The 25,307-nt window shown below is 29.1% G+C and overlaps 1 protein-coding gene across 1 annotated transcript in view; it reads right to left on the bottom strand.

Moving 5' to 3' along the window:
* The window catches only part of LOC123302094 (importin-9), a 42,693-nt gene that overhangs the window by 5,780 nt on the left and 11,606 nt on the right, over positions 1 to 25,307 (bottom strand). The window contains exons 5-9 of the mRNA XM_044884880.1: positions 22,680 to 23,031; positions 17,579 to 17,835; positions 9,682 to 10,079; positions 7,222 to 7,381; positions 2,710 to 3,066 (exon numbers count right to left, since the gene is read on the bottom strand). Of these exons, the coding sequence (XP_044740815.1) occupies positions 2,710 to 3,066; positions 7,222 to 7,381; positions 9,682 to 10,079; positions 17,579 to 17,835; positions 22,680 to 23,031 (1,524 nt within the window). The remainder of the gene's footprint in view (positions 1 to 2,709; positions 3,067 to 7,221; positions 7,382 to 9,681; positions 10,080 to 17,578; positions 17,836 to 22,679; positions 23,032 to 25,307) is intronic.

Here is a 25,307-nt window from a genome sequence, read left to right as displayed (position 1 = left end):
AATATCTCTAATTAACGAATTTTGTCAACCCAAAACCTTTATATAACACGAAACATAATTAATTACCTCTTTATAACAAATTTTAGACCAACCTAACCTCAATATAACAAGCCTCAGTTTAACAAATTACTTGATATAACGAATACTTTCTTGTTCCCTACCAATTTGTTATATCGAGGTTGCACTGTAATATTTTCAATAAAATATTTTTAATGATTTACAGGGTCATGAAATTAAATATTTTTGAAAGACTAAGAAAATCCGTAATTGAAAAGCTCAAAAAAACATATATATCTTCGAAAATCTCCTCCATATATACATCTGAGAGTCTGAGGTCAAACAAACAAAACCGTAGAGCAATGATTTTTTATAAAATCACAAACTAGATAATGGCTAATAAAAAAAAAAATAAAAATAAGTGATAAACAATTAATTAACAACTTTAACACAACTTTAAGACGCGTTAAAGGTCAAATATGACCTTAGAGATTAAATATTAGCTACACCGCAATAAAAAATTCCGCAAACTAGCAGAAAAACTTAACTTAACTTTAACAATGTATAAATAAAATGATCGGTATATTTCCTAATTTTATCCAGTTAAAACAAACATACAAAGCAGAGCAGCTATTAAATTAATAGTAGCTGCCAAGCAAAAAGTGACTTAAGTCACTTAATGCTAAACGAAGTAAATTGGAATTGAAAAAATATAAGTTGCACTTAAAGATGACAGAATATTTTAAATAATTTCGAATTTGAAATTAAGAAATTGCAGAGTTTCATGATTTATATTGGTTTTTGGTCTGTTATGTTATAATTTTTAATTTTGTTTTTTAAAGGATTTTATTATTTTTAGTTGTCAATGAGTAACATACGCTACATACGCTATTTATAGCTAATGCATACTGATGATGACTACTTGGTAGTCGAAATAAAAATTGGTCTACGAAATTGGGACGAAAATCGAAATTTATTTAGAAAAACCTTTATTTTCCTGGGTTATAATCACAGGAAACTGAGCTATCGAGATCAATCTCAAACAAGTGAAAACAAATAACTGACTGAGTTAATTGTTGACATACTCCGTATAGAAAGTGTTGAATGTCAGCGCTTGCATTATTTTTTTTCAATAAGAAGAGCCTTTCAGCCACCACATATTTGATTTTCGAATATTTGGAAAGTAATTTCTAGAATTTCTTATTGTTTTTCGATAATGTTTCACAAGACCACAAGTTGAAGCTACTTGCAAATTTACAACAACCTATCTTTAATAGTTTTGCAGAAAATGGATACGGAATAGTACAGTTTTGTCCAAATTTGTGCCCTCACGGCTAAACAGTGGTGTTGAAAAAATATTTCAAACAAAAGTTGTTTATTTTTTTATGTGGAACATTTTTTGCAGTCAATCTTTTATTTTATCTCTAACGGTTTATAAGATGGTTCCTACGGGCCCAAGACCTTGACCTATGTTGCTCATATACGAGCTCAACCTCACTTTTTACGTCTTAAGCACGCTACAAAAGCTTGAACTCTCTTTTCGTTTTTGAGTTATCATATTCACAAACGGGCAGACAGACAGACAATCGGAATGGACTCTGGCTGATTTTATGAATACCTATTTTCTTTTCGTTTTTAGCTATCTTGATCACAGAAAGACGGATGGACAAACGTAAATGAATTAATTAGGTTTTTTTAAGGACACCAATACCAAAATTTTGTTAATAGTATCAATTAATTGTTGAAATACCATGTATAGGCAGTGTTGATAACTCTGTCACATTTCACATACATATCTGACATATTTAACTGATATTCTCATATAATGCGCAAGTGTTGATGCGCAATCGTTTGTTTTTTTGACGTCACGTAAATAACAAAAGATATTCACTTTGATATTCCTATATTAATACATACTATAAAATTTGCACCTAATTAACTCCCTCGTGGGTAAACAGTGATGTTTACAAAAAAATATTTCAAACAAAAGTTTTTTATTTTTTTATAAGGAACATTTTTATTTATTTACATTTACATTTAAACTTTTGTTCTATCTCTAACGGTTTACAAGATGGGTCCTACGGACCCAAGACCCAATTGACCTATGATGCTCATTTACGAACTTGACCTGACTTTTTACGTCCTGAGTACGCTGTAAAAATTTCAGATCGATATCTTTTTTCGTTTTTGAGTTATCGTGTCCACAGACGGACGGACGGACGGACAACCGGAAATGGATTAATTAGGTGATTCTATGAACACCTATACCAAAATTTTGTTCGTAGCATCAATATTTTTAAGCGTTACAAACTTGGGACGAAATTTAATATACTATGTATATTTCATATATACATGGTATAAAAATAGGGGATTGCAAATGACAAGTAACTACTTGCAGGGAAAGCGATGAGGAAGAAGAAATGTGAGAATCTGTTCTGTGGATGTCCGAGAATGGAAAGTCAACGTTCTATTTAGCACGTTTTTTTAAATAGCATGAGAGAGGTTTCTTATTAAATAGAAACACTTCCAAACGAAGGTGGAGAGGTTTTTTTTATACAGTATGACAAAAGGTTCAAAAGCCTCAGAGGCAACTATGCTAGCTAAGCTTTAATCTAGCTTAACCTAACGAGGGTAATTTACCAATTTTTTAATTTTAAAAGATTACTACGGGATCGATTTACATTCAAGTTGTTCAATTTATTGTGTACTTACTTGTAAAACGTGAAAGTCTGATGAATTTAAAATGACATGAACGGCAGCTGGAAACAATGTTCCTAAAAATCGATCATTTAAATTTCCTTGTTGATTACGAACAATAATTCCTAACGTTTCCAAGGCAACAATATGGACACCAGATGTAGCAACACTAACTGGTGAATTCAAAACACTTAACAACGTTGGAGCAAATATTTCTTGTAATTGAGGTAGAACGTTTGGTATTTTAATTAAGGAGCGAATTAAACCGATCATTAGAGCCGTTATAATTGGATCATCGTTATATTTAAAAAAAATACTAATTGCAAAAGGAACAATCAATTCCATTGAGGCAGCTGTGAATGAATCATTGACCTGGAATCCAAAAATTTAAACTAAATACAAATTGAATTTTTTTTTTTTTTTATGTACATTTTTTCAATGTCGATAATAATTATACAATTAAAAATGCATCCATAATTAATATTTTCAATTTTTATATTTATTTTAAAATATTTTTCAAAATATAAATAAAAAACAAGTGAAAACAAACAATTGACTGAGTTAATTGTTGAAATGCCATGTAAAGACAATGTTGATCACGCAATCGTTTGTTCTCTTATGTCATGTAGGTAAAGAAAGATAGACACTCTTAGAAAGCCACATATACATACATGTCACACATACATAGCTGATATTGCCATACAAAACATGTTATATAATTTGCGCCCTAACGGGTGTTTAAACAGTGATGTTTACGCAAAAATGTTTCAAACAAAAGTTTTGTTCTTTCTTTTAAATTTTTGTTCTATCTCTAACGGTTTACAAGATGGGTCATACGGACCCAAGACCCAATTGACCTATGCTGCGCATTTACGAAATCAACCTTACTTTTTACGAGTTGAGTACGCTATAAAAATTTCAACTTGGTATCTTTTTATGTTTTGAGTTATTGTGTTTACGGACGGGCGGAAATGGATTTTAAGTAGACGTATACCAAAATTTTGCTATTAGCATCAATATTTGAAAGAGTTACAAGCTTGGCACTAAACTTACAGTTGCTTCGATGCGAAGTCTAATTTTGATTAAAATTTTATCAACAAAATTTGAATATGGAGGATTTCCATGTATTCAAGTAAAGGAAGATTTCTTTATTATTTGTTTGTAATAAAAAAAAAAAATAAGTTTCTTCAAAATTTCAAATTTTTCCAATTTTATTTTCTATAAAACAAAAAAAAAATTTCCCATTTGAAGTTATGCCAAAAAATGGTGAGCAGTTATACATTTTTTTTTAAATCTACAACTTTCCTATTAAACTTCTTTCTCTAAAATCAATCCTTTAGCCACAAATTGCTAAAAACCGCTTTGATCCTTTTTCACCCCCTTCCGGCTAAATTCAGTTGTTTTAAATATTTTTCTCGAGTTACGCATATTTTTGTCTACATGAAAAACAGGTCCGGCCTTGCAACGAATTTTATCAAAAATAATTAATTTTATAAGAATTTATCCTGAACTATTTCAGGATCAATCTTTAAAATGGGAAATTACAAATGAAAACTTTTGCAGCGAATACAAAGCATCTACTTTGTCGACGCCTAGTACTGGAAAACTGGCGTTTTTTAAATTTAACACAAGGTTTTCTTAATGATCTGGAAGAGACAGGGGGAATAGACGTTAAGAAAATAGACATTCGCTAGAAATGATTTAAGGCGCAGATTTAGGAGTGTCGGAATTGTCGACAAAGCTGTTCATTTTATTCAAACCTAGCATTTTAAATACAAAGATTGATTTTGCTTCTTCAAGAACTCAGTCACTTTTTAGATATAGAAAAAGTTGTAAAAATTTATTTTCATTTCTTTATTATGAATGTAAAAAAAATGTTGGACGAAAGTGGCTTTTTTGAATGAATAATAAGGAAGAACTTGTAAAAGAAGTGCTTTCATTTAAAAAAAAAACTTGAGCAAGAAAACGACCACGTACTAAACATGAAAATATAGCATTTTCAAAACCCCCTCCCCCTCCCCAAAAAAGATTATATTGTTAGGCCCTGGACGGCGTTATCCTTAAAAACGTGACTCTAACACACAAATCAATCAAATTAGTATTATTAAGTAATAATATTTTAATAATGTTGCAACCTAAATTGTAATAGTAACATGGTTTGATTTATTTAGCTGGTCAGCAAAATTAATATTTCATATTTAAAATTTACGTCACAATATTTCATATTTTGACCTAAATGTTTTATATTTAAAGGCAAGCTAAATAAAGCTAAATAAATTTAGTGATAAATTAAATATAAGATCTCAAAATACATCGAATATAATATTAAATAAACAAATATCAAAAGAAGAATTCAGTGTTCAATTTTGGAAACTTCAGCGGTAACACAACATAATCATCTCAAAAGGATTCACAAAGTCTCTGCTTTTAAAATATTAAGACCTTTGGTGGCAGCCTAGTAACTGGTACACAACATAAATATCCCACCGCTGCTACCAATTTATGCTGTGTACCAGTTACTAGGCTGCCACCAAAAGTCTTAATATTTTAAAAGCAGAGACTTTGTAAATCCTTTTGAGATGATTATGTTGTGTTACCGCTGAAGTTTCCAAAATTGAACACTGAATTCTTTTTTTGATATTTGTTTATTTAATATTATATTCGATGTATTTTGGGATCTTATATTTAATTTATCACTTGTTTTGTTCGATTACTAATTAAGTTGAGGTTGTAACTCGAAAGTTGTAATAATCACTGTATGATTTTTGAATATTTAGCTTGCCTTTAAATATAAAACATTTAGGTCAAAATATGAAATGTTGTGACGTAAATTTTAAATATTAATTTTGCTGACCAGCTAAATAAATCAAACCATGTTGCTATTACAATTTAGGTTATAACATTATTAAAATATTATTACTTAATAATACTAATTTGATTGATTTGTGTGTTAGAGCCACGTTTTTAAGGATAACGTCGTCCAGAGCCTAACAATATACGTGTTTTTCTGTTGAAAAAAATTCTTTTTCGAAAAGTTAAGGTGGATGCCCTCCTTATAAAAAAGAGTATATACGTGTTGTTCTGTTTTTTTCCTATTCTGTTTCGACAAGGTGGATATTTTTTAAAAAATTACCCCATATATGGGATTTTATAGCTAAGATGCCATGAGTAAAAAAAAGTAAACCATACCTGTTAGGCTCAGCTGATTTTTGCATTGAATGAACAGATAAAAGATACTTCCTTTTACTTTTATTTTAATGTGCTGTGCTATATTTGCTCCACTATTGTTTTTATAATTGCGATAGTTTTCCAAGTTTTTTATATAAATTTTGCAGTTATTGTTTTTATATAAATTTTGTCAATATAATTTTACATACTTAAGTCGCAATTTACTTTTTTTCAAGAATTGCATATGGACACACTACAACCATACTTAAACGACGTATTGGCCCAAATAAAAATAAAAAAAACTACTAATAAATAATGTTTTATATAAATCATTAACAAAATTTTTGATGTCAAAAATTGTCAATTTATCTCATATTATATTTGTATGTATGTCTATTCGCACCGTGCGCGAGTTTCGTTTCCATGACAACGATACACTACTTTAATTATAGAATTGTATGGATGCATATATAATTGTATGGATTGCAGTTATGACTTACATTGAAAATTTAATATTATTGTCTCACAAATTTAAATAAATAATTATGATAATTTATATTTGAAAAATTATTTTTGTGCAATTTGATTTCATATTTTCACAATTTTTAATGCATTAAGTTTAATTAATTAGTATTTTTCAATAATTTTAATTTGACAATTTCTATAACATTAACATGTAAAGAACTGCAAATTAGTCATAACAGCGTCCTTTATCGCCAAAATTTTTCACTGGAAGCGCTGGCATCGATTTTATTGTCCCTACCATGACAACGTACACAACGAATATGTATGGTATGCAATATACAATATTGTAACCAACATTTCCGTTAGGGGCCGTTCATGAAATACGTTCGCACTCAAGCAGGAGAGGGGTTCTGCTGAGTGTAACAAGACGTGGCAAGGGGTGACAGGGGGTCTAAAACAATGTAACGTTCGCGGCTTATCAAAAAATTTTATTGGAGAATTTCTTTCAGCTATTTTTTTTTTCATTTTTTGTCATGATAAAAAGCATTCATTTCGAATAAGTAAATTTACAGATAGCTAAATTTAAAAATTTTTATTATAAAAATTTGTGTACTATCATCAATCAAAATTTGCTATTTTTAGGGGGAGGGGAGACTTAGTTTTTGTGACGTAATATTTATAGGGGGGTCACAGAAAGTGGGACAACCTGGGGGAGGGAGTCTCAAAATCCTAATTTTAGCGTGACGTATTTTATGAACGGCCCCTTAAATATTTTTTTATCTGTGCGAGCTAACACATATAGTTCTTTTTTCTATCGTTAGATAGAGTCTTTTTTAACTAAATTAAAAACTAAAAATTAATAACTAAAAATTAAAAAATAATAAAATAACTTACTTTGACAAATAAGTTCATAGCTTCTAAAGTAAGGCGTAATATACTGGTTCCAAATTGATTAACAATATTACAAAGGCAGTTTAAAATTCCAGTCAAATGATTTTCTAATATTGGTTGTGTTCGAATAATCATTGAAGGTTCACAATATTTTTTTAAGGCTCTGTAAAAAATAAATTTTAATTTTATCATATTTTACTTTTATTTCATTTAGTAATAACAAAAATATCTAATTTTAATTTTAAATTGACTTAAGAATGTATGAGCACCAAAGCAATTTTAAATTAAAAGCTTGATTTCTTTTTTATATGAAGTTGGGCTAAGTCTAAGGCATTTCTGTATATTTTAAGGGGGGGGGGGATTTTCCAACAAAAGTTGTTAATTTTTTTATAAGGAACATTTTTCACATTTAAATTTTATTCTAGCTCTAACGATTTAGAAGATGGGTCCAACGGACTCAAAACGCAATTGACCTTCGTTGTTCATTTACAATCTCACCCTCACTTTTTACGTCCTGAGCACGGTATCACTTTCAGCTTGATATCTCTTTTTATTGTTGAGTTATCGTGCTTTCAGACAGACAGATAACTATTTTAAATTTTTTTTTTTTTTTTATGAACACCTATATTAAAATTTCTTGGTCATTATTTTTAAGCGTTACAAACTTGGGACTAAACTTAGTATACCTTGATATATTTCATATATACATGGTATAAAAAAGAAAAGGGAATTCGTGATAAAATATCAGTAATTTTTAGTTGTCAAAAGAATGCCAGTAAAAATAAGTGAAAACTAACAATTAACTAACTTAACTGTCGAAATACCATTTATAGATAGTGTTGATTAAGCAGTCGTTTTACATCATGTAAGTAAAGAAAAATAGCCTCTCTCACATACAAAGTAATAATAGTATCTTTCTTTTCACTTCCTCGGTGAACATACATACTATATAATACCTAATTTGCGCTCTCACCGGTAAGTATGTTTACGAAAGTGCAGTGATGTTTACGAAAAAAATGTTTCAAACAAAAGTTGTTAATACATTTATATTTTTTTTACATTATACTTTTGCTATTCTCTAACGTTTTACAAGAAGATCCAATTGACCTATGTTGCTCATTTACGATCCCACTTTTTACGTCCTGAGCACGCTATAAAGTTTGATATATATTTTCGTTTTTGAGCTACCGTGTCCACAGTCGGACAACCGGAAATGGACTAATTAGGTGATTTCATGAACACCTATGCCAAAAATTTATTCGTACCATCAATATTTTTAAAAGTTAAGAACTTGGGACTAAACTGAGTATACCTTGATATATTTCATATATACATGGAATATAAATTGAACGTACATTCCAGGGAATAGTTTTAAGAATGTCAATAAGTTTTTAATAACGTTTCTTGAGAGCGCGGAGTACTGTACTCAGTGTTGAAAAAATTAGAAATAGCCGCCAAACCAAGTACAAAACGTATGACCAATTGATGAAAGTTTTGTACGATTTTTTTTTTTTTTTTTTTTTTGTAACTTTGCACCGCACAATATAATGGCACAGAGATATAAATATCCTAAGTTAGATCAAAAAACCAAACCAAACAGTAAGTGAATATGTTGTAACACTAAAAGATTACGTGCGCATATTTGCCTTTGGAAAAATTTCTTCACGAAAGTTGATCGTTTCTGTTTTGAGCTGTGTAACATACAATTAAGAACAACGCTATTGAGGAAGGAAAATTTAACATTCCAAAAAGAGGTCGAACTAGCTGAAAGCTGGAATGAAAACCCATATACCGAGTGAAATTATTAAAAAAAAAAAATTAATTAAATTATACAGTGGATAATGGAATATTGTAATAATCACGATTTAAGTTCCAAAAATAGTTACAACAGTATTAAATTATAAACCTTTCTTTGTAGAATTGTATATAGAGGGAATACCGGTAAAATTTGAACTTGATTCATGAGGCAGCTCAGTTACAAATTAAAATATTTCTTTAGGTTAATTCCTAAACCAATTATAAGAGTATTCTTATGCCTAATTGTCTGTTACAGTAAATAACTTTATAAATAATTTTTGTGAATAACTAAAAAATCAACGTACATTCGATCGTGTATTGAATTGAAAAAAGTATGCTATCACAAATACAAGTTCATAAAATAATAAAAAGAATCGATTATTTTTTGTTACTATAAAAATAATACAAACCGGACCATTGAATGTCACTTTTTTTTTTAGAGATAGCGAGTAAAACTTTATATTTTTGTAATTATTTGTTACGAATTTTAAAAAAGGTTCTTTGAATTTTCACTAAATAATATTTCAGTTTTCTTTTGTTAAACGTTGGAGAATTAGACTTCTGCTTTCGGCGAAAAAATGCTACATTCAACGAGCCGTTTGAGCAAATCCCTAAAATTTTTATCCATAGAGTTATTTGTTTTTCTATTGCTCATAATAATCTTACCTTAAAGCATAAACGCGTACAAAAACGGAAGACGTATACTGTAAATGCTTAATAGTTGATTCGACAACAATTTGTAAAGTATCATTCATCATTATCTTACAAAACATACCACACAGCCATATACATCTACCTAACAACATAGGTATATTATTCTCTTGTGTGTATTGTGCGGCTGTATTTAAATATCCCATCAAATTAAAATCATTCAAACCATGGCCATTATGTTCTGTTATTATATATAATTTAACACAACCTAATGCATACATTGATGCTTCTAATCCTTGCCACCAATCACGTACGTTATCCTTGCGAAGAGCTTCAGCATGACAGATGTGTCGACATAATGCTTGACAAAACGCCAAAACTGTTTGTTTCTTATCGAGAATATTCATTATTTCCTATGGAAAAAAAAACTAAATTAAAGTAGTTATTGAAATAAATACCACGATACTCGAAATAAAATTGTATATCAAGAAATTCTATTTAAAAAATACAATTAAAAAACAGACAGATGATTGCAACGCAATCATCGTCAGTAACTTAATTTATTCATATATCACATTACAAACATTTTACACAAAATTAAAAATAAATATGCAGAACATTACCGACAATTACAGTAACGATTTACAAAAATTAAAAAAATTATCAAAAATTTGAAGAAAAAATTTTCTCAAGACCACCAAACTTTTTGTAAACATTTCACACCAAATTATTTAGTGGGTTTGAAAAATTCCTTTATCGACTTCAATTTATTACTAAAATTTGGTTGTGAAATCGTTTCACAATTCGATCATTTGTGAAATTTGTGTATCCAAGTTCGCTATAACTCACGAGAATTGTTTTATCGGTTGACCTTTTAAGAATTGTACATTTTATTCAGAGTCAGGTATATTACCCTGACTTCTTCAAATTAGCGATAATATTTGTATTTTAATTTTTTTAAATCGTTACTGTAATTGTTGGTAATGTTTTGCATATTTATTTTTAAGTTTTTTAATTTTGTGTAAAATGTTTGAAATGTGATATATGAATAAATTTAGCTACTGACGATGATTGCGTTGCAATCGAAATATCGATATTTAACGACATGTAAGTCTGTTGTATGTTTTTATACCATGTGTATATAAAATATATCAAGGTTTACTAAGTTTAATCCCAAGTTTGTAAAGCTAAAAAATATTAATGCTACGAACAAAATTTTTTGTGTAGGTGTTCATTAATCACCTTACTAGTTCATTTTGGGCTCTCTGTCCGTCTGTCTGTCTGTTAACACGATAGCTCAAAAACGAAAAAAGATATCAAGCTGAAATTTTTATAGCGTGCTCAGGATATAAAAAGTGAGACTCATATATAAATTATTATTCTATATAAAGTCAACAAAAATTTACCCTTATATAGAATAAAGTAGTTCGGCCGTCACATGACTAGTCAAGTTAGCAACTGATTTATATCCATTGAATTTAATTCTAAGTTATGAATAAAATTAATGTTATGAATAAAAATAGTACATATTTGTATCACGTAAATGTTTTTTAATGCTTTAAAATTATCGTAAAAGATAAAATTTGTACGTCAATTTGACTAGTTTTTTATGTTTTCTTTTTGGAAAGCGGCGAAAGGTAATGTATTTTTGCATAAACAGAATCTGTGATAAATGATGAAAATTTTTTTGAAGCTCAATAACCTTTTATGAAGTATCAGAAGCAGTCATGAGCAACAAGGTCATTATTAGATGCTTGTTATTGAAATGTGATTTTTGTCTTTTTATGTTTATAAAAATATAAACACTTAAAATATTTGTCAATAATTTTTATTGCTACAAGTTCATATCTATGGGATGCTAATAAATTATTTATATGTCTATGATAGGCATGAAACACGTTTTCTATACATAATAAATATTTCTTATATGTCTCTGATAAGTACATGTCCAAGACAATAACAGGGGGGCTACTTACAGGATAACCTAATTACTAGCGTAGTCTATCCTTATATGTCTATGGGAAAAGCAAACCATTTATTATTTTAAATACAGACAAAATAAAATAGGCTATTTTATCATCACTCCTTCCAGTGGCGTTACTAATCCGATAAAATAATGTCACTGGTGTTTGAATGTATATTTTCAAAAAACAATTTTTCATTGTAAAATGACACTGAAAATCAATTGTTATATATTTTTTTCTTTAATCTGTCATATTAATTTTTATTAGAATTTCAAAACAAACTTAAAATAATATGCAACTTCTAAGAAAAATTCACCTCAATTTGGTGGAAAATTAAATATATTTCGGTGAAAACTTAATCCACATAAAACACCCGGAGTGAGAGCGTGGTACTTGATACTACCAAAAGCCACTTTTTTATTTCAATTGAACATGCAAATTTTTAACCGTATCTCATAATTGGGAAGAACTGCGCAAAACCTTATAGACCAGGAGCGAATCACAAAATCAATTGTCTCTTCGGTAACCAGTCCAAACTTTGTAATAAAGCAAGCAATCAAATCTGTTAAAACAAAGAGCTGTGGCAACCCTATGAGACCGGTTGCAAAAATGAAGCAGGAGGCAATTTGTACCGAGTAATTTTCATGCGAAATTATAGCTTTCAATCTATTTTCAAGAAATAATAGATTGCCAGATCAACTTGGTCGATAGAGTCTGGCAACCCTTACTTTTGTTGCAGCTTTTTAGGGTACCAACTTGACTCATTCTTTCAACCTAACTTTTTAAGGAAAAATAGGTTGCCCCCTAAAAGTTAGGCACCCCCTAACATTGTATGAATTAAACGAATTCCGTTATTAGCGTTATGATAATCTCTTACATTTTAAAAAAATTTTGAAAAGTAGTAGATATGAAAAATGATTATTTTAGTGCCTACTAAAATGTAAATAGACGATTATGAAAAAAAAAATCGAATTTTCGCTAAAAACTCGTTATGAACAAAAATAAATTATTTTGTGGTTCCGGTCAACAATTTCATTTGAAATGGCTTTTCATTTGATTTCATTTGATATTCTATTTTGGACGATTCTGAGCACTTTTTGACTTTCGGCAAATTTTACCAAACCAAACGGCTTTTTATATATAAGCGATTGAAAAAAAAAGCACGATATTTTGAAGATATTTCGTTATGGACGAAAAAATAGATTATTCAGTGGTTCCCCAAGTAACAATTTAAGTTTTATTATGATCTACACAACACTCTGTAGGCTTATATTCACATGTCTTTAATAAAACTATCCAATATGTAAAACTGTCATACGACTATATTAAAACCGTCAAGAAAGCTCAAAGGGCCTATCTAGATTTGATCTTCAAGACTATTTCATAAAACTCTTTTAAATCTTTGTTAGTTTTATTACCAATAGCATGAACTTCATTCTGAAGTCTTCAGTAAGTCTTTCTTAAAATCTAAAATAAAACAATTTAACCTCATTATTATCTCCATATGGTATATTTTTTAAAACATTTCTGAAACCAAAATTTATAAGAATCTTGGAAAAACCATTTTATCTTAATAAGGCAATCACATTTAAAAGTATTCAAACGTGCTGTACTTATAAAATAATGAATACTGATTCCAAAAGATTTTATGTAAATATTTACGTAAAATGGAGGTAATAAATAGTATTTAAGAAAAAATGTATAATGTCATATTACATGATTATTAGTTTATAATATTTGGTATATTCGAATTTTTTTGGGTAAACAAATTTTACTGTATATAATGTATATAAAACACTGAAAAATGACAATACCCTTTAAAAATGATTAAAATTTAAAAAAAAAGTTAAAATTTATTGAAAAAATAAAACTTCAATAAAGACCAATATTTTTATTTAAAACAACATTATACAAATCATTAATGTATATCAAAAACAGTAATGCTGATAAATGACAGCCCTGCCTTAGTCCTTGATAAGTGTTAAAATTAGAGCCCACACCCCCTCTGTCCGATCGAACTGGTCGTCAGCTGGTGGAATGATAAACAGACTGTATAACATTAATTAAATCTAATGGCAATCCTATTTTTGACAATTTCTTCCACAACAAAGATCTGTCAATCTTATCGAATGCCTTTTCAAAATCAATGAAGCACAGGTATGATTTTAATCTTTTCATTTTCAAAGTTTTATCAATGATAGTCTTTAAAACTAGAATATTGTCAATTGTTTCAAAACCTACTCGGAATCCAGCCTGTGCCTCATTCATAATGTCACTCTCAACAATCCACTGTCGCAGCCGATCAACCAAGAGTTTTGTATAGAGCTTACTTATACTGGGCATCAGAGTAAGTCCACGATAACTACTAGGATCGCAAGCATTACCTTTCCCCTTATATAAGTTTATTACAACCCCAGTTGTCCAAGATTGTGGATATTTTTTATTAAAAATCATATTATTAAAAAGTTCTTTCAAAATCGATCCAAACTCCAGACATCGAGCATACGTAACTTTAATTACCTCGTTTATAATTCCGTGTATACTCGCAGTCATACTATTTTTTGCCAGGTTAATAACATATTCGAAGTCCGCCTCGCCTATAGATAAGTCAACATAGTTATTAATACCATCCAGCACTAGCTCTTCACAAGTTGCTTCTTCTAGCTCGGGCAGACTTCCACACAGCTCGCAGTAATAGTCGTTCCATTCATCTACACTCAGACAACCCCCACTACAGCTCTTCTGTTTGTTACTAAGAATTTTCCAAAGTAACTTACCATCGTTACTGTCAGCTGCCTCATTTACCCTCTGTACATAGTTGATATTATATTGAGCCTTTTTATCTTCACACAACGAAATAAATCTGTCATTACACTCAAGATATTGATTCAACGATAACTGGTTTTTATTTCTTCTCATTTTTCTGAGTCTGGTTTTTAACTCTCTTCTGTTTTGCATACACTCAGTGTCATACCAATTATATTTTCCGCGGGTAGAATTAGGTGTATAATATTTTATTTCAAAGTCCATGCTTAGAAAAGCTAACCAATCCTGCAGAACCCTTACAGATATGCCAGCAGGATGTCTACCCTTACCAGCTGTCCTTAAACCGCTTTTACTTATACATTTAATTCCATTCAACTGTGGCACTTCATTAGGACCAGTCCATGTTTCCACAAATGCCAAAATATCAAAATTATAAATATATTCTAATACATGTTTGTTGCTAAGCTTCGTTTCCAACCATTCAATATTCCAAAATGAAATATTTAGTTTTTTTCTACGCCATTTAAGTTTCTTCTCGAGCCATTCTTATTTGCAAAATTTATTCTTTTGGTATCTTGGGATATTCTTTCTTCAGATTCCTCAATTTCATTAGAAGATTGCCCTGCTGGTCGTTTCTTGTTACAGTTCACGAGCTTCTCTCTTCGCAGTCTTCTTCTTTCACTTTACCTCATTCTTAGTATTTTAGGAAGGTCTTCATTAATGTATATTGTAGTACCAGCTAGTTTTTTTTTTTTTTTTTTTTTTTTGTTACTTATAATCATTGATTTTGATTTATGGTTGGAAAGAACGAGTTTAACTGGTCTTTTCTTATCTTCAGCCGACTTAACAATCCTATAAGCTTGTTGAATTTCATTTTTTGAAATACTAATTTCTAACTTTGTATTTATTAATTGGACAATTTCATCTTCAAGATTTGAGTCATTCACATTTTCGCTAACACCATGAATTATCAAATTGTTAGCATTGACTTTTTTCCCCAGTTGCAGTATTACTTTATTTTGATATTCTACTCTTTTTTCAACTGCTTCACATCTTATTCTCAATTGATCATTCACTTCTTTCAAGCTGTCAATTTCTAACTTAAAATTTTTTTCATTTTCATCAAAGCGTTTGAAGATGGCATCAAGCATTATTTTATTCTGATGGTCGAGTTCCATCATAATAAACAAAATTTGTAATTGATTTTATATAAATTATAAGGTCAGAATACACGAAAAACAAATTAAAATTATTCACTTTTATTTTAATAAAATTTCACCCACTGGAGTTAGACTTGAACTGGTGCACTTTACTATGGACAGTTTCTGAGCCAGCGCCTTAACTGACTACGCTACCGATATGGTTGATTTTTGTAAGAATTATTAGAGTTAATATTCTTATAAAAATAATAATGCCTTAATTACTTGGCTAACAGCAAAAAAAAAAAATATTACTCAATTTTAAGCTTTGTAGATTGTATATAGAATATTGTTTGATATTTTAAGAAAAATATTTTATGTTGAATTGATTAAATATTAATTATTAGCACAAAGAACGCACACATAAAAAAAGAAATAGCACCATCACACAATTAGAGGTTAGAAATAGTCAAATTAGATATTTTTCAAAAATTTAATCACATTAAAAAAAATTTAATCACATTAAAAGACACATTAAAAAAATTTTTAAATGCAGATTCATGAAAACCCAAAAAAACAGAATATACACACTACTAAATTTCTTTTAACCAAATTTAACTTAAATCTCACTTCCACTTAAGGTAGTACCTACACGAAAGTGATATTTCAAGAATTTCTCAAAACTCAGAATATAAAATATTTAATTCATAATACACATGCTGTTAAAATTAGAAGATGATTTACCATGTCATACATGAGATATTAGCAATTAAAAGTGACGCAATTTGTACGTGTACATGGGAGAAGCGTATAAAAATACACAAATTTACAAATATTATATTTATTTATCAATGAATGACGTTCACCATCTCTATGAAAAACTAATATAATGTAGAATACTATATTTAGAAAATATATAAAAATAAATAAAAATTATTTACCATATAGTTTCGATAAAAAACTTAAATAAATAACTCATTTTAGCGATAATTTATTATGGAGAGGATATAAAAACTAATGGTAAAGGTATATATCATAGTGTGTGTGTGTATACGTATAGGAACTATAATAGTGAGTAACTACAGTCTTGTGAAAATAATATATGGTATATGTATAATAGTCATAGCACAGTTAATGCACTGAATGATAGTATTAGTCCAAAACTTTTTGACTGGACTGTCGCGGAGGAACTACCTTAATACAATTTTTATAATGTTTTATTACGGTTGTTTAGTAGTTCTAGATAAGATTTTATACTACCACAATAAAACTAATTATCATTAATAACGATTTGAGACAAAATATTTTATCATGGTATTATAATGGCTTATTAATGACTCTGACAAAACTTTTTTAAGAGTATCAGGCTGTATTAGCAACATGGCTTTATTATTAGGTACGTAAGATGCTTTGGAGAATGTTTCAAAAAATTATTTACTCTCAAGGTTACTTTGCAAGTTAAAAATCCAGGATACAACCATTTTATATGCTCACAACCTTAATAAAACCTTAAAATAACTCAACTAAGCTAAATAACATAAATCATTCTAAACACTTTTTGACTCTAGACATTTTTTACCCGACCATACTGTTTTCGATATATAAGCGGTTAAAAAATAAAATAAAAAATTAGTTGCCGAAAATTCGTTATTGACGGAAACAAAAATTATATAAAAAAATATCAAGAGTCAAAAAGTGTTTAGAATGATCCAAAGTATGGTTTTCTAATCTTTATTTCCGTCAATAACGAATTTTCGGTAGAAACCTGTATTTTTTCAAACGCTAATATATCGAAAACGGTGATGTAGGGTAATCAATGTCTAGAATCAAATAGACATGAAAATTTATGGTTAAATTTACTCTTCCATCCTTACTATCAAATTGTCAAGAAAATCCCAAAAATTGAATTGAATGGCAGAGGGCTGATTTTCTTTATGGAAAATGTATAATGGTGGAAAATTTTCCGCACTAGTATGCTGAAATGCGAGCCTATACAGTCTGTAGGAATTCAATAAAATGATGAATTACTTACATAGTACTTACATATAATAGAGTGCGTGCAGTATGCCGTACTTTGTATTCAATATTATTATCATTTTCATCTGCTATAAAGTTCTCATAATTTTTATTCCAATCAAGCATTATAACTGGTGTGATTTGCATGCATACAATTGTATGAAATATGAGGTCCGTGAGCACTTCATAGATGTTACTTGATATGTGATTCACATTCTGAACACATACAGTGCGAACAAATTCAAATATTGTTATTATTTGTGAGTCTATGTTTGTCACATCACCTGAAAAAAAATTATTTTATATAATTAACAGTTAATACACCGACTGTCTATGGACATATCATAAAAAGGTTGATTTGTTTATATTAAAACAGAAATTTCATTGTTTGTGATTTTCCAGGAAATGGTTCTAAATTCCTCATTTCAAATGGAACAAATTTAGTGAACTAAGGGATGGGTATGCTCCCAAATTTCATAACAACGGTTTATCATATGTCAACATTTTGTTTAAAAATGGCAGAACTGTAGCCATTTTTTTAGATTTGAATAAGTGTAAATTTTTGAGTACCTATTTTTACCAAGTAATTCAAAAGTTTAGCCGAAAGAATTTTTAACGTCTAATTTTTATCACAGTTTTATGAAATTTATTTTGAATGTTGTGAAGGACCCCGCAAGATTTGATAGGCAAATGACTATCTCTAAAACTTTTTCTAATTCACCCTAAAATGTTCTTTGGATCATTCTGATCAGCTTTCACGACCACAAAAAATTTTAACGAGAGTATACATATTATAGTTTTAGTATGTGACTAGGAAAATGGCTTTCTGTGTCACTTTTTCACATCACCTCAAAATGTTCTTTAGATCGTTCTTTAGATAGATCAAAAACTTCCACGGCTACTTACTTTTTAACGAGTAGTTTTCGAGCTACACATATATCATATTTATAGTACCTATATGATCAAAGTTTTCGAGCTACGGGCGATCAAAGCTACAGACACATTATGGTTATAAAGCTTGTAAATCAAAACTACTCTTTAAAAATTTTTGTGGCCTTCAGAACTTTTGATCAGAACGATCCGAAGAACACTTATGGGTGTGATTTGAAAAAGTTTCACAGAAAGCCATTTTCTTAGTCATATAGGTACTATAAATATATGTATAGCTTTTATAGCTTTTTGATCAGAACCATCTGAATAATATTTTGGGGGTGATTTGAAAAAGTTTCACACAAAGCCAATTTGCAAGTCATCTACTAAAACTATAATATATTCGTAGACTTGATCACCCGTAGCTCGAAAACTACTCGTTAAAAATTGTTGTGGCTCTGAGAACTTTTGATCATATAGATCCAAAGAAAATTTTAGAGTGGGAAAGAACTAGTTTCACAGAAAGTCATTTTCCTATCTAATCTTGCGGGGTCCTTTTTAAATTTATGATTTACTATTACTGCATATTTTTAAAGCCCATCTGCACAAAATCTCAAATAGAAAATTGGAAATTTAAGATACGCTTCATATTATTTATAACAGTAGCTACAAAAAAATTCCTAAAACTCACAATGTAAGATAATTTTTAGAGAGAAAAAATTTAGCAAATCACGTGAGAGCAAAGAAGTATTTTTTACTTCAAAAATTCATTACTTAAATAAGTTGACTTGGATCCTTGTTTTTAACTGTGGAAAATACTAATTTTTATTTCAAAAAATTTGAGATTCACAGGCATGGTAAATTACAAACGTGAACTAATTTAAACGCATATTTCAAAGTCAACTTAGATTATTCATATTCCATTTTATTAGGGCTAAAATATTCTCCTTGTCAGCTTTTATATTTTCTCTAAAAATTTTGTTAGTGAATTTTTGATATTTTTATGAAGTTCATGTATACAGTTTTTGATATTTTTATGAAATTTATGAAGTACATGAAGTCTAACTTTTATTTCGCCCTTTCTATTTAAACATTGAGGAAATGGACTTGGAAAAATGGGGCAGTATTTGTTAGGTTAGCTTAGGTTATATTGACTGTCCACGAAGGACACACTTAGGCTATAGAGCCCATTGTGATACCATATATGTGTTTTACCACGTTTCCGCTGATAATTTCATCTATCAGCTCCTCAATTTCAGAGGCTGAGTGCACCTCCTTCATGCATATACTATGCACTACACCAGCCCATCACAACTATTCATTAAATTAATTTTGTTGCGACGGCAGGAATCGAACCCGCTACCCTAAGCATACCGAAGACGGAATTGGTTACGCCTTAACCAACTGAGCTAATAGGACGACCAGTATTTGTTAATCATACATTAAAAAATTTACGACATTCAAAAATAATTTAACAAAACTGTGATAAAATGTAGACGTTAAATATTCTTTTTGATTTAGCTTTTGAATTACTTAATGAAAATAACATACAGGTACTCAAAATCTACACCTATTTAAATTTTTTTTAAATATTTTACCATTAATAATAATATTTATTAACAAAAGTCGGAACACTAACGCTTGTTTAGTCATGAAAAGAAAGCAAATACATATATTACAATTAAATGTAGAGAGCTTTACTTTGTGGAACTCCATAATTAGGATAAGAAATAAAATTTCCAATTTACTTTGCTTAGTCCACTTTTATTTTTTAATATTTTAATAATTTAAAATACTTTGACTAGTTTCGTCTAACATAGACATTTTCATAACTGTAAAGTATCATTTCAATTTTTGGGTTTATATAGCAAAATTCTCATGACCTTAGTTTTATTGGAGCCTTGAATGCGACGTTAATACCAAATTTTGAAAGTTCATTTTTTATTATGTCAGAAGTGCGTTCATAATATGTCACGAGTTTATAATTTGTGGATTTGGATATTTCCCTTTGGTATGCCGCATTTAGTCTTTTTCTAGTGTAAATTTAATTTTAGAATTTAAGTTATTGATATAATTCAAAAATTGATTCAGTTGTCTGTCTGTACCATCAAATGTTATCATGGTATCGGTATGTAGATGACATAATAATTTGTTTTGATGATACAGACAGACAACTGAATCAATTTTTGGATTATATCAATAACTTAAATTCTAAAATTAAATTTACACTAGAAAAAGAACACAACGCCGAAATTAACTTTTTGGATTTAAAATCTGGGTAGTCGATTGGAATATGACATATTTCGAAAACCTACATTCTCAGACGTCACAATTTCCATTCATTCATTACATCCCACAAACCAAAAAATGGCAGCATATCAGTCGATGGTCCATAGAGCATTATGTATACCACTGTCCACAGAGAAGTTTCAAAAAGAAATAAACATCATAAAAACCATTGCGATCAATAATGGTTTTGAAACTTCAATGGTGGATCGAATATTGACAAATCACCAAAGAAAAATATATCTAAATGCGGCATTCCAAAGGGAAATATCCAAACCCACAAATTATAAACTCGTGACATATTATGGATGCACTTCTGAAATAATAAAAAATGAACTTTCAAAACTTGGTATTAACGTCGCATTCACGGCTCCAATAAAACTAAGGGACATAATGATCAACAACAAACAAAAACCGGACAAATTGAATCAATCGGGAATCTATAAACTAAAGTGTAAGGACTGTTCTGGGGTGTATATAGGTCAATCAGGGAGAAGCTTCAAAATTAGGAAAGGTGAACATTGGAGATACTGGAGGAACAAAACAGGTGAATCAACATTTGCAAGTCACCTAATACAAGAAGGACACATTCCTGACCAAGAAATGGAGATTTTGCATGTTGCCCAAAAGAGTCAAAAATTAAATCTTTGGGAAGCTATTGAGATATATAAACATAAAAAAGGAAATTCAACCTTACTAAACGACCAAACGGATTTCCATTCGACCTTTTTCGACATTATCCAATAGCTATCTCAAAAATTTTTTACCCATTTTAACAAAAAGGTCATAGATCTTTATAATTTTATTCTCGTTTTTCTAATTTATTTTTTTATATCTTGTTAAATCTTATTTGTTATATCTTTTTATACCTTGTTAATTTGTTATCTATTTTAAACTTTTATCTACTCTAAAATTTTATCTCTTGTTATTTAATTATATTAACAAAAATTTTTTATCTATTCTAAATGTTATCTATTGTTATCTAATTTTAAAGCTTTTTGCTAATTTATTTTAACCTTCATACATTTCTATTGTTTTTAAGTAAAAATCAGAACTTGTTAAATATTGTTACACATTCTTTTAAAAGAATACGTCATGAGAATTTTGGTATATAAACCAAAAAATTGAAATGATACTTTACAGTTATGAAAATGTCTATATTAGACGAAACAAGTCAAAATATTTTAAATTATTAAAATATTAAAAAATAAAAGCGGACTAAGCAAAGTAAATTGGAAATTTTATTTCTTATCCTACATATATTACAATTCAGCAATTTTATAAAGTGTGCTTTGTATTAACTTTTTTTTTTTAAACTATACTCTGTATAAATACAGTTGAACCTCGATAACTCGAACCTCGTTTAGTCGTAATCCTCAGTAAGTCGAAAAAAATGCCATTCTCTTCCGCTGGACTCCCAAATACGCGGTATTTCGAATTATTTAGACTTTGTAACTCGAACAAAATATTATTTTCTTGCGAGGTATTGATATTTATACTCTGTAACTCGAATTTCAAAAAGCAGTCGCATTTAGTTTTTTTGCATTTCCCTTCAGGTTCGAGTTTTGAGATTCTACTGTATATGAAATATATATCAAGGTAATGTGCGTAACGCTGTAACTAATGTGCGTAACACTGTCGTTAACCACCCTCGTGTATTCTAATTTTGCCATGATTTCAAGTGACATGTATAAATACTACAAGTTTTAGACAAGCAGGTTGACTCTGCAAATTAACACAATGTTATAAAATATTGTTTATTATACTTAAAACTGACTTTCTACAAAATACACGAGAATCATAAAACTGAATTATCAACCACCACAGAGCGATTTACTACCGAGTGATTAGGCGAATGCCGTGAGATCATAACAATAGGTATAGCAAAATTTTCTGACTATTCTCTGATTTTTTCAGAATTTAAAATTTTCTGTCATTTCCAGGCAAGGTAAAATATGAAACTAGTAATTACCTTCTTCATTAACATAATCTTCATATAAGGAAGTTTGTCCTTTATATTCATTACTAGTTTTGACTAACATTTCCCAAATGATCGGCAACAATTGATGTAAAAATGGCTCAACAATATATGAAAAATCAAGTATACATTTCTCAAACGTTTGTATAATATTTGTTCGTAATTCACAATAAACTAATGATAGATCAGATGTATGAAGCGCTTCTAAAAATCCATGTAAAAATAATCGTATATAGCCTTCAATTGTATCTTTAGATTTGTTATTTTTTTCAATAAAAATTTTCAGTTCAGGCACAAGTAATTTAAACATTCGGACTGCTCGGCTCCTAGTTCTTATAGAATATATCTGCAAAAAAAAAAAAAAATCAGGTTAAATATTTTAGAAAACGATTCCATCTTAAATCAATGAATAAAACGTTTTGACTTCCTTTTTTCATCTCAAACTGATTTTGGCACAAATATTCCTAATTACCCACTCAAAATAGGTGCACATTAAAATATAAAAAGCAATAACGTCACCCTTATCAAGCTGTAGCTTTTGACTTGTAAAACAAAAATTTCTATATTCACATAAAAAGAAAAGAGTGATTTTGGAAAATTTTCAAGTTTTTACAATTTACAAAAACATCCATGCATTTTAGAGAAAAAGTACCTCAATAAAAAGTTGCAGAGAGTAAAATTTGCCAAGCTGTCTGTGTATTTGGAAAAAATTTAAAGATATAAAAAATCCATAGAAGATTTTATGCTCTAAACCTTTGAATTAAATCAGCGATATTTTATCTATTTTGAATGGACTGTTGGGGATATAAACCTGGATATGATGCGTTATGACGGGTTGAAGTAACCGTGGAATCTCGATTTTTCGAGATGAAAGTTGGATTTCCGGAACGATTTAAAAAATACATAATTTAGCTGATAATCTTTGAAAATACACTACTGGAATTGTTAACAGAGTGAGAACCGCGTATCAAAGTAGATTGACAAGGATAATAAATGCCAAATCATGGTCATAATACGCATGTCTTAATATACATCATAATATCCTGGCGCGTATTTAAAATAAGATTATACCACTTTAAATAAAGTTAAAACAGTATATTTTGAAAAAAATTACCATTTTACCATTTTTAAAAATTTTTTTCATAGAATTAACACAAAATAAATGTTTATGCAGTTGTGAATGTGAAATATAAACAGACCATTGATGCAGCTGATTCCGGTCATACGATCATGCGTATTGAATACCATCCTTTGGTATTACGTGTTTCTCCGTCAGCTGTTTGAATATTGTATTTTTGTCTTTGTTAATCTACTCTGTGAAGCCAAAAATATACATACTTGGTATACGCTTGGCTCATCTATTTAAAATATATGATCTAAGCTGATAACATACACAGAAAATAAATTTCAATTATAAATTAAAATTATTTTGTTTTCAAAAACTCAAACTGAAACTTATAGGCTATAATTTTAACTTAGATATACCTCAATCATACCTGTCTGAAAAAAGATTTTTTTGAACTTTTACTGCCAATGACTGTCAGGTGAAATCAAGGGTATGTTCCGATATACACTGAGACCAGGATAGCATATGACATTTATACAGTATACTGTTAAGCCGTTTCTTTTTAGCCACCTATACTGGTTACTGATTAAAACGGAACGTAGTTCAGTATACTTTTTTAAATGTAAAAAATGTTCCTTATAAAAGAAATGTAAAAAATGTTCCTTATAAAAGAAATGTAAAAAATGTTCCTTATAAAAGAAATGTAAAAAATGTTCCTTATAAAAAAAATAACCAACAGTTGTTTGAAATATTTTTCCGTAAACATCACTGTTTACCAGTAAGAGCGCAAATTATATAGTATGTCTTGTAGGGAAATATCGCAATTGCATATGTGTGACTTATATGCATCTTTCTTTACTTATATAACGTAAAAAACTATCGATTGTGTAATCAACACTGTCTATACATGGTATTTCAACAATTAACTCAGCCAATTGTTTGTTTTCACTCGTTTTACCTATATTCAAAATATATGAATTTTTATTTATTAAAATGTTATTTTTTCATTTAAGGTAGTACGAGCACCAAGGCAATTTTAGATTTAGGGTTGAAATTATTTATACTTATTTTCAACTTTGAGAATTAATTTTGTTATAACTTCATGAATGTAGAAGAAAAGAGATGTAGACGAATGTAGCATTGGTTTTCGAAAAACCGAAAGCTAAATAATTAAACAAAATTTTCAATTCTTAAAATTATATTTCAAATTTTATTCTTACTTTTCGTCTTATATTGTCAACTTATAACATAGTTCATTGTCAAATTGAAAATATATATTTTTTTAATTTGTGTTCCCACTACCGTGCCCATACATCCTTAATTAGTCGGGCACAACGGCTGTTATTGTTTTCAATAATTTATTAAGGTTTTAACTTTAATTTAAATAGTTTTTTTTATTATTTCCACCGACTATTTTAGACAAATCTATAAAAACATATCATCCATTTACCATTTTACCATAAAATCAATGTTAAATATGCCTAGTTTTGAGGACATTTATTTATTTGAATAATCGGGCAATATGTAAGCTAGAAGAGGGAAGGGGTAGCAAATTA

The sequence above is a fragment of the Chrysoperla carnea genome, chromosome X, assembly GCF_905475395.1.
Source record: "Chrysoperla carnea chromosome X, inChrCarn1.1, whole genome shotgun sequence".
NCBI lineage: Eukaryota > Metazoa > Arthropoda > Insecta > Neuroptera > Chrysopidae > Chrysoperla > Chrysoperla carnea.
Note: the sequence above shows the minus strand (reverse complement) of the source record. Positions and strands in the feature narration are given on the sequence as shown.